The 12,262-nt window shown below is 52.2% G+C and overlaps 6 protein-coding genes across 6 annotated transcripts; 2 read left to right on the forward strand and 4 right to left on the reverse strand.

Moving 5' to 3' along the window:
* Positions 1 to 830: 830 nt before the first annotated feature.
* SETTUDRAFT_84865 (uncharacterized protein) lies at positions 831 to 2,074 on the reverse strand (the record flags this gene model as incomplete). The annotated part of the gene is given in 2 exon segments (XM_008022173.1): positions 831 to 1,340; positions 1,355 to 2,074. The coding sequence occupies 2 exon segments, from the start codon at positions 2,072 to 2,074 to the stop codon at positions 831 to 833; spliced, it is 1,230 nt and encodes a 409-aa protein (XP_008020364.1).
* A 469-nt stretch (positions 2,075 to 2,543) lies between these two features.
* On the forward strand, positions 2,544 to 3,553 carry SETTUDRAFT_152336 (uncharacterized protein; the record flags this gene model as incomplete). The annotated part of the gene is made up of 3 exons (XM_008022331.1): positions 2,544 to 2,736; positions 2,797 to 2,882; positions 3,020 to 3,553. 3 exons carry the CDS (start codon positions 2,544 to 2,546, stop codon positions 3,551 to 3,553), a joined length of 813 nt encoding a protein of 270 aa, XP_008020522.1.
* A 1,206-nt stretch (positions 3,554 to 4,759) lies between these two features.
* Positions 4,760 to 6,714, forward strand: SETTUDRAFT_152337 (uncharacterized protein; the record flags this gene model as incomplete). Its single annotated transcript, XM_008022332.1, has 4 exons — positions 4,760 to 4,840; positions 4,905 to 5,296; positions 5,344 to 5,548; positions 5,605 to 6,714. 4 exons carry the CDS (start codon positions 4,760 to 4,762, stop codon positions 6,712 to 6,714), a joined length of 1,788 nt encoding a protein of 595 aa, XP_008020523.1.
* A 201-nt stretch (positions 6,715 to 6,915) lies between these two features.
* Positions 6,916 to 8,025, reverse strand: SETTUDRAFT_84759 (uncharacterized protein; the record flags this gene model as incomplete). Its single annotated transcript, XM_008022165.1, has 3 exons — positions 6,916 to 6,993; positions 7,055 to 7,841; positions 7,979 to 8,025. 3 exons carry the CDS (start codon positions 8,023 to 8,025, stop codon positions 6,916 to 6,918), a joined length of 912 nt encoding a protein of 303 aa, XP_008020356.1.
* Positions 8,026 to 8,413: 388 nt separating this feature from the next.
* On the reverse strand, positions 8,414 to 9,391 carry SETTUDRAFT_161992 (uncharacterized protein). Its single transcript, XM_008022333.1, has one exon. The coding sequence runs from the start codon at positions 9,330 to 9,332 to the stop codon at positions 8,532 to 8,534; it is 801 nt and encodes a 266-aa protein (XP_008020524.1). The 5' UTR covers positions 9,333 to 9,391; the 3' UTR covers positions 8,414 to 8,531.
* A 400-nt stretch (positions 9,392 to 9,791) lies between these two features.
* Positions 9,792 to 11,775, reverse strand: SETTUDRAFT_170198 (uncharacterized protein; the record flags this gene model as incomplete). The annotated part of the gene is made up of 4 exons (XM_008022334.1): positions 9,792 to 10,606; positions 10,666 to 11,200; positions 11,264 to 11,550; positions 11,608 to 11,775. The coding sequence occupies 4 exons, from the start codon at positions 11,773 to 11,775 to the stop codon at positions 9,869 to 9,871; spliced, it is 1,728 nt and encodes a 575-aa protein (XP_008020525.1). The 3' UTR covers positions 9,792 to 9,868.
* Positions 11,776 to 12,262: the final 487 nt, after the last annotated feature.

A 12,262-nucleotide genomic window follows, 5' to 3' on the forward strand; every position in this document is an offset into this window, starting at 1 on the left:
CGAAGGAGATATCCAAGCTGGCTTTAGAGGCGCTGGTCTAGTCCCACACGACCCACAGGCTGTGCTATCTAAGCTTGATGTGGTGGTGCAGACACCTGTACAATCACCGCAACAGGTAGCCGCCTGGCAGGCGCAGACACCACGCAACGCGCGCGAAGTTGAGTCTCAAATTGGTCTCATTCAAGAGAGCGTGAGAAAACGCCGTGGGTCTTCTGCCAATTCACTCACTGAGCAGATCGCGCAGCTGAGTAAGAGGGCCCAGCAAATGGCACATAAAATGACGCTTATGATGGAGGAAATGGGTACGCTTCGAGCGGCTCTTGACGAGTCAAATAAGCGTAAAAGCCGCAAGCGGCGATACGTACGGACAGAAGAGACTCTTACTGTAGGCGAAGTACAAGAAGTATTAGCTGAACAGGCGGGTAGCAGTCGTGGTGATGGTGAGAGTGCGTCGAAGAGGGTGCGAGGAGAGCGGCGGTGCGGGCGTTGCAAGCAGACTGGACACAACGCTCGTACCTGCGTAGTTGAGATAGATAGTGCAAGTGATAGTAGCGATTCTGACAATTAATTTAGTGTATCGCAATAGTTTATTGACTGTGATAAAAAACTGTGATAACGTGTTGATGTAGATGTAGTGGTGGGGCGTTAGCGACTCGCTTGGGTTAGCGACTCACTTGTGAACCACGTTACATGTTTTTTTATATGCTATAATCAAAACACAACGTCTAGTGTCTATGCAGTCACGTAAAAGAATCCAGATCACGATTTCCCACTGAATAAATATCACGCGAACTGCCTGAACAGGCCAGAAGAAGACTAGGAAAAAAAAGTTAGGATATTGCGTTGTGGCTAGAATGGCCCTTATTCATGACTAATCTGACATGCTTGAAGCCTCGAGTATCCCACTCCGTAGCCCTAAACTGCTTCACAAAAGTCTTGACAATAATGCACGGATTGGTCCGCGCATCCTTATTGGATACACGCAGCCTGCGCACCCATTCCCTAGGCTCCACCTCGTCGAACTGCAGGCCTGCAGCCCGCAGTGCAGGAAGCAAGTCGTGGGTCCACGAGAAGCTCCTCGCGTTGGTCACATTGGCAACCATGGTTGCGGCGTCGCTGAGCGAGATTTCCGCTACGGCTTGCGCGACTACGTCGACGGGCGTCCAGCTCGGTGTCTCGCGGAGCGTGGGCAGCGCGCCGACGGTGAGTGCCGAGTGTAGCATGAGCGGAATGGCTTCGGTTGCATTCCACACTCCATGGATAGTGTCAGCGACGATTTGCCCGATCCGCAGCACGCGCGCTGTGAGGCCGGTTTGCGTCGCGGCGGCCATGCAGATGTGCTCTGCTACAGTACGCATTTGCTCTGTGCGTACCCCATGTCTTGGGCCCAGTCGTACTCAGCGAGTTGCTCCGGCGTGTGCAGCCCTAGACATCTAGCTACTGTGCTGGCGGACGAGCAAAAGTCAAATGTAGCTGGGGCGCGTGAAGATGAAGATGTAGCCAGGCAGAGGGCAATCAGATGATGTAGCCCGGAAATACAGTCTTGGAAGGATACCAAGCGCTTGTTGAAATTGACGCTCCACGCACAGTGGATCACGCCCGTGAGACTGGACGCCATATCTTTGTATGTTGCTTCGTCGAGGCCGAGACGAGGGCTCGCCAGGTCGGTTGCAAGCGCGCGCATCTTGGACAGCGCGAGTGTGTTGTAGATTTTCCGTTGGACGAGGAATTTCTCAATGCGATTCGAAGCGTCGGTGTTGTTGCAAGCGCGTACAAGGCAGTATACGACTTCAACGTCAGCCCGTGATACCAGTTGTGCGAGGACGTGGGCACCCAGGGAACCCGTGGCGCCGGTGAGCGCAATGCGCCGCTTCTTCTCGACTGGGTGGAAAGAGGCGTATCGCGAAACAAGGGCATCTATTTGCTCAGCTAGTGTTTCCTGTTTTTCTTCTTGGCCACTGCGAAGATGCTCAAGGTGAGCGCTTAGTGATGCGATTGATGGATGCTCAAAAACAACATTCTGGCCAAGCTTGTGGGTGCCGGTATCGACTATTTTCAGAATCTCGGTTCGCATCTAGATCCATTGGGGCGAGTCGATGCCCAGGGAGAAGAGATCAGTTGTGCGGTCGATTTCTTGGGCAGCTGGTATGTGCTTGGTTAGAATGGAGCGAAGGTGGTTTTCTAACTCCTGCCCAGTAAAGACCTTGCGATCGGTAGTACTAGCTGCAGCCGCGTCATAAGCTTCTTCAATCTCGTTTGCGAACTGCTTGTAGAAAGCCTGGCGAATAACGCTGCCCTTATCAGCTCGAGGGAACTGACAGCCATACGGTAGGACCCGGATCATGTCCTTGGAGATCCGAGTATATGCCTCAGACGCTTGGTTTGCTGCTTCAACAACAGGCCAGATTTTCTCGACGACCTCTACTGACGGTATGGTTTCAATAGCGAGCACAATCAAGACAACAAGGTAGGGTATGTAGCCTTGTACTTACCGGCACGGCACATCACGGCGACTGCAGCTCTCGCATGGCTGACCGCCAACCATGCCCCTGCCCACACACTTCATTCTCAACACGGGCGAACTCATTCCTGCTGTAGGCTTCGGCACATGGCAGGCCAAGCCCGGTGAAGTCGAGCGGGCGGTAGAAACTGCGCTCAAGGCTGGCTACCGTCATATTGATTGTGCTGCCATCTACCGCAACGAAGCAGAGGTCGGCGAGGGCATTCCGAATAACGGTATCTCAAGATCTGAAATATTTCTGACTGGAAAGCTCTGAAACACCAAGCATGCTCCAGAAGATGTCCAAAGCGCTCTCGAAAAGTTGCTGCAGGATCTTGGCGTTGGATACCTTGATCTGTTCTTGATGCACTGGCCTGTGTACGTCCTTCTCCCTGTTATCAGCCCGTATTGCGTACTAATAATCTTCCAGTGCCTTCAACGGCAAGCAGGGAAAATGGTTACCCTGTGTGAAGATGGCGTCTTCGACCTCGCGGATATCGACCCGGCTACCACCTCAAGGCTGTGGAGAAGCTGCACAGCACCGGTAAAGTACGCGCCATTGGCGTCTTCAACTTTACCACCAAGCGATTGGAAGACCTCTTATTCAAGATCGACGCTGTCCCGGCCGTGAATCAAGTCGAGGCCTACTTCTACCTCCAGCAACCCGCCCTCTTCGACTTCTGTAAGAGCAAGGGAATACTCATCGAAGCATACTCGCCTCTAGGAAACAACCAAACAGGTGAGCCTCGCACTGTTGATGACGAGCTTGTGGGTGTGTTGGGTTGTCGACCGGGTATGGATGGTAATCAACTTCTTACCAGCTGGGGCATCCAACGCGGCACTGTGGTATTACCCAAGAGCATCACGCCAAACCGAATCAAGAGCAACGTGCAAGTCAAGGAGCTGCCAAAGGACGCATTCGAGGAGCTCAACGCTTTAGAGAGACACAAGCGCTTCAACACCCAGTCGCGGTGGGGTTTCGACATCTTCGACGACGTTCGTGAAGAGAAAATCAAGAAATTACATAAAGCGTTGCTGAAGAAAATAGGTTAAAGTTTACCGTACTTAAGTATAAGTAGAGTGGGAATTTAGACGTGTAGAAGCGATACCGCAATGCATGCGAAAGTTCAACGTTTCACTACATAGTCCTAGGGCGGTAAATGGCTAGGAAGTTAGGAAGTACCCAACGATGGGTAGGGGTTAGGTAGGGGTGGCCCAAGCGTGGGTAGAGGTAGAGGTTGGGTCGCACAGACCAAGTGCCATGGTTGGGTGGGGGTGGTCAAAGCGCGGGTCAAGGTAGGGTAGGGGTGGTAGGAGCGTGGGTAGTGGTTGGGTAGGGTATCAGCTAACAACCAAGCCAACCAATTTCTGCCTATTCACTATCCTAACCACCCCTCTTAAATAGACCTTAAGATGAAATACTAGTTGCTACACAAAAGTTTACGAGACCTGATTGTGGAGTCCGAATACATAGTGTAGTACCGCCGACCATCTACAATCTGCAGCTAAAGCCGCCATTAATACTATAGCTTCACAACAGCTCAGGTTTGAACGAGTATCAATCTAGGTACATAGTATATTATAAGTATGATGTAACAATTCTAACAACCCATGACCATATTCGAGCTTTGTTGTACTCTGAATGAGATAGGAAGTATGCTGCGCTACTCCAATACATGATTATGACGACCAAGGCCTAGTAGTCTAATTACAATCACCCTGTTATGGATATATCACGTGGCTCTTAGAGTTATGACACATTCTATTAGGATGATTCTGCGACAGTAACAGATGACTATGAGAGTTGTTCCAGGTCATTTTTGCTGAATGATTGTGCTTTGCATAATACTTTGATTAATTCCAGACGTATCCTGAACCTCATATATCTAGACCGACGCAGCCCCCACAGAGAATCAAGAAGGCTTAGTTCTATTTTCATCTTCTATCGCTAGGACGGAAATGTAAGTTTTATTATCACCATCACGTTATGTACAAGTTGCCGCGCATTATGCTCACGTCAGCAAAATGCGCCACAAACTTGCAACAAAAACATGACAGAAGCCAATCTAGGGTAGGTGCAATATTAATTCGAGTAACACGATTCGTATATTTAATACGTTTCATCACCTTCTGCGGCGAGGTGCAGCTGTTACACCACCCTGCTTCAGGTAATACTGAGCTGCATATTCGGCTATATCTTCCAACAACCACTGTACCGGGACACTAGAAATTTTAGGTCTTTGATCATCCATAACAAGTATGGGTACGGTATGGACTAGGCGATTACTTCATACCTTGTTGCTAGCCTCGGTCCCGTTGGCAGCGGGCCAGTGCAAATGCGTAAGTTTGTTACAAAGCACTCGTTCATTATGGCCTGAGACCCTGACATTGACCAATCAAACAGAATCCCAGTCAAGCATGCTGGCCGACTGCTGCTGAATGGTCGAAATTCAATGAGACAATCAGTGGCAAACTGATCAAGACCGCTCCTGTCATGCTCCCTTGCTATGTGGGACCTAGCTACAACGCGGAGCAATGCGCACAGCTAAACGACACATTGTTCTATGACCCGAAATACGAAGCGCAGCAACCTGTCGGTTACGACTACCCGCTCAACGAAGCATGTCCACCACCAAGTACAACTGACGCTCCAGCCAGCGAGTGCCAGCTTGGCAACTCGCCCGTCTACGCCATCAACGTAACAACAGAAGCGGACATCCAAAACGGAATCCGGTTTGCCAAGGAAAAGAACATTCGGGTCGTCATCAAATCTTCTGGTCATGACTTTGTTCAAAGGTAAGCCGTGTAAGGGTGCTGGCCATCATTGTACTAAGCATGTATAGATCCAAGGGTTTCTATGGTCTCTCCATTTGGCTGTATCACTTTCGTGGCGGTTTCACTTTCAACGAGCCTGCGTCCATCTCGAGCGGGCGTCAAGGAAAAGCGTGGAACGGAACTAGTCTCACGATCAATGGCGCCTACGCTTGGTCAGATATCTACCCGACTGCCTGGGAGAAAGGTGTTATTGTCGTAGGAGGCAACCAAAATGTATGTGATATTCCAGCAACACAAAAATGAAGCCTGGAAATGCTAACTCATTGCAGGGGCCTTGCAGCACCGGAGGCTGGACACAGGGCGGAGGCCACAGCCCTGTAACCCACGATTTCGGCATGGGCGGCGACCAAGTTCTGTCTGCAAAAGTCATCCTCGCATCCGGCGAGCTCGTCGACGCCAGCCCAGACGTCAATCCGGATCTTTTCTTCGCCATCCGTGGCGGCGGCCCCGGCACCTACGGCATCGTAACCCAGCTGACGGTCAAGACGTATCCGGAGCGGAGCGTCCACCTCTTCTACATTGTGCTGGGCGCCCAGGGCACAGCAACTGTTAATGCATTCCTCGATGCCATGACCGACGTATACGCATCGTACCCTGCGCTCTCCAAGCAAGGTTTCGCCGGCTACGGCAACTGGGTCGCGCATTCAGCCAACGGGCTGCACCAGCACAAATTCACAAACGTGTGGTACCAAGCCTTTACCATCACCGGAAAAACCGCCTCAGAAGCCCAGCACCTATTCCAAGCCTTCGAGGACACAGTGCTAGCCTACAACTCGACGCGCCTCGGCATCCAGGTCAACATCACGAAATCCAGCTACACAGACTACGGCAAGTACTTTGCCAACAAGACGGGTACAAATGCCAATGTAGGCGGCATCTCGGCGCTATCATCCCGGTTCCTGGATTCGAAAGCGTTGAGTGGTGATAAGAAGCGGCTGCGCGCTGCAATCGATGTCATGGCCGGTGAGCCGGGCAAGCCCGTGTACCACACGCTTGTGCACCACGGCCTCGAGGCCACACACGGCCTGCAGGACAGCGAGTCGGCCGTCCAGCCTGGGTGGTACCGCTCGATTATACTTGATATCTTCGAGCGCGACGTCGTCGATTTCACCTACATCAACAACGTGGAGCCGTTTTCGTATATCAGGTCGAAAGTGGAACCCGTGTACCGCGATCTGGCGCCTGCTGTCGGCACGTATATGAATGAGGCGGATTGGGGCAGTGTGCATTGGAAAGAAGATTTCTACGGGGTGCATTTTGAGCGGCTGAGTAGCGTCAAGCAGATGGTTGATCCGGAGGGGCTGTTCTACTGTATTACGTGTGTGGGGAGTGAGAAGTGGGTGGTTGGTGATGATGGGGCGTTGTGTAAGAGCATGTAAGGAGGTTTGGGGTTGGTAGAAGCAGGTATTTGTTTATGTAATGGAGATATCTTGCTTAGTAGCGACCGACTTTTTATTGTCACTCATGTCTTTTTCGAAGGAGATGGGGGACTAATATGCACTGAAGTCACGTTTTAATTCATCATTGAATAGTTTTGATTTATTACATAGCTTGTGAAAGGATAGATTTCACAGCCAGTTTTAAAGACTAGAGCGAGTTCCCAGCCCAGATCTCGAAAGCACACTATGATGCGGCGCGCCCTCAGGAGTAACAAAAGCCTGCGAAAAATTAGCAATCCATTTCGTTCAAAAAACAAAGAGCACTGGGTAGAAGCCATACCTTGGTCAACCCGCCGTCCACGACCAGCTCCGTCGCATTTACAAACGAACTAGCATCACTAGCCAGAAAAACAGCTGCACCTGCCACCTCGAGCGGCGTGCCCCAGCGTCCCTGGGGAAGATGCACTTCTCTGCGCACTCTCCTCGCCGTCTGACCCTTTGCAGTCGCAGGAACACTAGCAGAAGAGCCTTTACTATCATCATCCTCGGCATCCAGAAAATCCTGCAGCATAGGGCTATCGAGGGGCCCGGGACAGAGGGCGTTGAAGCGGAAGCCCTCGCGGGCATGCACGATGCCGAGCTCTCTTGTCATTGCGATGACGGCGCCCTTGCTGGCGGTATACGCGAGCTGTGAGGTTGCGCTGCCGATGAGACCCGCCACAGAGCTTAGGTTGATGATGCTGCCGCTGGACTTGCGGGCGCGACGCATGCTTAGCACTGCGTGCTTGCAGCCCAGCCATGTGCCCAGCACATTGATCCTGTATGTTAGGTCCCAGGCGCGCGGCGTCACGGTTACGGCGTCGCCGTCGAGGTCTGTCGGGAACACGCCTGCGTTGTTGACCATGATGTCGATGCCGCCGTGCTCGTCGAGCTGGCCAAGCAAAGCGGCGACTTGCTCTTCATTCGAGACGTCGCAGACTTGGGTCAGGAAGCGTGTGCTGGAACATGAGGGCTTGGACGCCAGCAGCTTCTCAAGCCGCGCTAGGGCGTCGCTGGACACGTCCGACAGGAGAATGGTACTCGCACCCGCTTCGGCAAAGCTGATTGCCGTTTGGGTACCGATGGCCCTGCAGGTAGTTTTAGTTGTAGTTCAATCGTAGCGTTGTAGTAGTCTAAAGCTTGTGGCGCAGAGACAAATAGCTTCATGGTACTAGTCTGTATGTATATATGTATTACACTGGATTATAGAGCAAGGAAGACGCACCCTGCGGCACCCGTGATGACGGCGTTTTTGCCCTTGAGAGATAGCATGCTACTCATTTTGGTCGGACTCGTGCTGTGTACAGGAGATTGATGTCGACTTTTGATACAGCAGGCCCTACATTGAGCCGCATACGCATGCGGCCATGGTCGTTGTAAACAGGCATTCGCCAATATGCATCATCGAATGCATCTGGCTATCCATGGTCAGGGTGTGGCAGCTCGTGTTTGTCAGGGTTGTGTAGATGCCGCAGGGGTGATGGAGAGCGTTACGTTATATGTGGTGAGATGTGGTAAGCAGAGACATGAAGGATGAGCGGCTTACCGAATTAGGACTAGTCTACTCTGATTGCAGAACTGCGTAGATGACGAGGTAGCAGGAAGCACGTGCAAGGTTTCACGTATCGTTTAGAGCATAACGAGCAAAGATGGACGCATAGCATAGTAGTGTATTATTTCATTCTCTGATGGCTGATGTCCATGGAGCTCTTGCGAGCCTCTTCCGCGCTGAATGGAGCACGCCCGGCGCGCAAATCCTTCAACCCCCAAACCATACCTCACCATGGCAGAGGCTTGCCTTCAAACGTCAGGAACTGGCCCGACTGCTCTGGCGTCGCATTGTCAATGACCTTGAGCATGCCCGAGACGCTGTCCTCAAGTGTAGTCGGCGGCTTCTCAATCTGATAGTCGATGGCCTTGAGCGCCGGCTGCCACTGATCAACGACATATTGGCCTGCGCGCGTCTGCACCCATCCTGGATGCAGAGGAATGGCAATCAGACGCGTTTCGCCCTTTGTGCCGTTGAATTCGAGATGGATGGAGCGCGCCAGCCAGTTTTGTGCCGCTCGACTGGGACCGTAGGCGCCGCCGCCAAATGCATCCATGTCGGCGATGCTTCCGACCGACGAAGTGACCCAGATGAGCTTGGGAGTCGATTTGGCTTTGAGCAGATAGGGCTTCAGGCCCTGGAAGACGAGCAGAGGCGCAATTGTGTTGGTCTCGAAGGCGGCGCGTAGGTCCTCGGCTGTGGTCTCGCTTGGCTGCACCATTGGCTGAGCCCCTCCGGCGTTGAGGATCAGAACATCAATGTGGGCAATGTTCAATTTGGCAAATGTGCTCTCCACGTCTTTGGGCGGGATGGCCGCCGAAAAGTCGTATTGTATGATTTCAAGCGTGCTGCCCGTTCCCTTGGTGACGCTCTTGACCTCCTCTTCCAGCGATTGCTTGGCCTGCTCGCTCCGCACAGTCGCCACCACTGTGTGCTGCGGCCGCGCAAGGAGTGATTGCACGAGGCCGAGGCCAAGGCCTCGATTGGCGCCCGTGACGACGTAGACTTTGTTTTCTGTGGTGACCGACATTGGTGAAATCGGTGTGGCGTGGAAGTGGGTGGCAGTAAGAAAGGGGTGAAAAGGATGGGAGAAGGCGGCCTAGGCGAGAGCTCTGCGGCACAGGCGGGGGCTTTGAGCCTTTAAATCCCTCGATGCTGGTGCCTGAAAGAAAATCCACACAGCCGCTCTCTCACCTAATGATAGCCGCGGAATGCGTACAGTCTCATGTTACCTGCCTAGTTGGTCGGGGTATTATCGCACATGGACCCTCACCAAGGGTTAGCCCAGCTGATCAGCGTCACCCAATCTGAGGACTCCGGCACATATGGGGCCAATTTTGAGCTTCAAGATTTACGTGACCGTGCAAGCTCTGGATTCAAAGTTATTGCAGATTCTGCAGTTATTGGGCGCACATTTCAACACTCGATCGTTGCGTATATCATTTCAGTCTAGCCACTTGACAAAAGTGGGTGGGAAACTAGTACTCCTCTCTAACCTCTACATAGGGCATGATTCGCTGGAACATCAACTCTGATCAACATGCCGTGTCTCGCATCTACCCTCACTTATTTTACCAAGGTTTTCTCTCCACTCTCGCTTGTAGCCTTGCTCGAAGACACAACCTTTTCGTCCCCAGCGTTGATTTCTCCTGATTCCGTAATGACCTCTACAGTGCGGTCTTCTTTCTCTTTCTTGAGTTCACGCCAAGGGATAAAGGGCCAGCTCAAGACGGACATGGCGCACAACACTGCCGCCATCAGGAATACCTTTTGCAAACCCGAGTTGTAGACATCCAAAGCTGTTGCTAGGTCCTCTGGGGAGATAATGTCTCGCAGCGAGCGAAAATCATTGATCAATGTATCCCGTGGCACTCCGGGAAACTGGCCCTCGAGCTTTAGAACCTCACCGAGGAAGATGGCTTGCGCGATGCTAATGAAGATGGAGCCTCCGAGGATATTGCCCAGGAGCACAGCAGATGTTCCGTAGCCAACATCTGCTGGCTCGACCGATGCTTGGGCATTGACGAGAGATTGCTGGATGCCTATGCCGTAGCCGGCGCCCAATACCACTTGATATCCTATCCACTGAGCTCTGGGACTGCCGGGATGCAGCGATGACAATAGACCAGCGCCAATGGCAGACAGAGTCGTAGCTGTGAAGACGAAGGGAGGCAAGTATCCGACAACCGGAACCAGCGCTGCTGCAACGGTCGCAATTGAGACTTCGGATATCACCATCGGTAAGACGCGAACTCCGGAGCCCTCAGCTGTCACGCCCATGATTGCCTGGAACCATACCGGAAGCTACTTTCAGTCAGCTGGCCATTTCATAGCCTCAACAATGCTAGATGCGGCGGACTCACATAATAGAGAATGATCCACATGCCGCTGGAGATGCCGAAACCGAACCAGAGAGATGCAATAAACGCTTTTCTTTTGAGCAAGCGCATCGGAAACAATGCCCCGTCACCGAGTCTGGTTTCCCAAAACCCAAAAACGACAAAGGAGACGAAGGAAATAACGAAAAGCGCGATGATGCGACCATTCGCCCACGGATATGTAGCGCCTCCCCATTGCAAAGCCAGGAGCAAGCAAGTGAGCGAGCCAATGATGATGAATCCTCCAATAAAGTCCAGCTGTCGCAGTTTTTCGAGGGTTGATTTTCTTGCATTCGTGTCATTGCCTGGTGTTCTGATGGGCTTCCGAAACGCGATGAGCAAGACGCCGAAAAGGACACCGCCGAACGGAAGGTTGATCCAGAAACCCCACCGCCATCCGATCGTGTTGGTAATGACGCCTCCAATGACGGGTCCTATGATACTAGAAACACCCTCTAAGCCGCCAATGATGCTGATGAACATGGCTCTGTACCGTAGGGGTGTAATCAACGCAGTGATGCTGTGAAAATGTCAGCTAGATGCTGTTCATACGCGCCCTCACTGCCCCCTTTCGAAAACGTACGTCAAACCGCCAGACAAAATTCCAGCACACCCAAGTCCAGCAAACGCTCGTCCGACGATGAATGTTGGCGAGTTTTGAGAAAGAGCGCACATCAAGCACCCAATCTCTAGAATCGTCAGGGACCCCAGGAAGACATTTCTCGGCAGGAAGAGGGTGATGAGCTTGCCGAAGAAAGGCAACGTTGCGCCCACTACCAAGAGGAAGACGGCACCGTACCATCCAATGTCCCCGCCAGATTTGAATTGCGCAACTAGGGTCGGATTGATAGTGGCCACGATAGTCGAATCCTATTATTGGATAATGGTTAGTCCACTTTAGCATCAAAGAGGCTGCCAGTATCTTACCAAAGCGCCCATGAGAACAACGAGGCCAATCGAGCCTATGGTTAGCACACATTCCATAGTGCTCAGCTTGGGAGCTTCAGTGGCCGAAGCCGTGGATGAAGGTGGCGCATCTCCATCTTCCTGAAGCCTCTGGCTGTCGGCTGGCACTGCAACGTCCGCATGAGCCATGATTCAACTTTTTTGAAAAAAGGTAAAAAGTTCAATTGACGGGCAAGTGCATTCAGCACGATGGAAGAAAGGGACTGTGCCGCGAAATCTGTCCACGTGCCTCTACTAGTGCACATTCAGTCAAAGGAGGCGGGTAGAGGGTCTACGCGAGATGTAACACTACGCTGCAGGTGGTGTGGGGGCATATTTGGTCTGGCCTCATGCTGAGCACATCCCTCGGATATGTCAGCGCTTAGTCCATATTGAGCGTATGCGGCACAGCTAACGCTCGCCACTACTACATGCGGCATCTTTTGTGCGCCTGTCGGGCAGAAGTGTTAATCAAGTCATAGATTTCTGTGATGCAAGTCAGTCATAATGTGATAATGTGATTTCGCATCCGGAGGAATGGGCGCCTGGGAGATCAATCGCATACCTAGTAGTAGAGGCCAGTTCAGGCTGGCTTGAGCAACCACTACACACCTCTTCAACTTCCTTCTACTGCAAC

Source organism: Exserohilum turcica (assembly GCF_000359705.1).
Source record: "Exserohilum turcica Et28A unplaced genomic scaffold SETTUscaffold_1, whole genome shotgun sequence".
Classification (NCBI taxonomy): domain Eukaryota; kingdom Fungi; phylum Ascomycota; class Dothideomycetes; order Pleosporales; family Pleosporaceae; genus Exserohilum; species Exserohilum turcicum.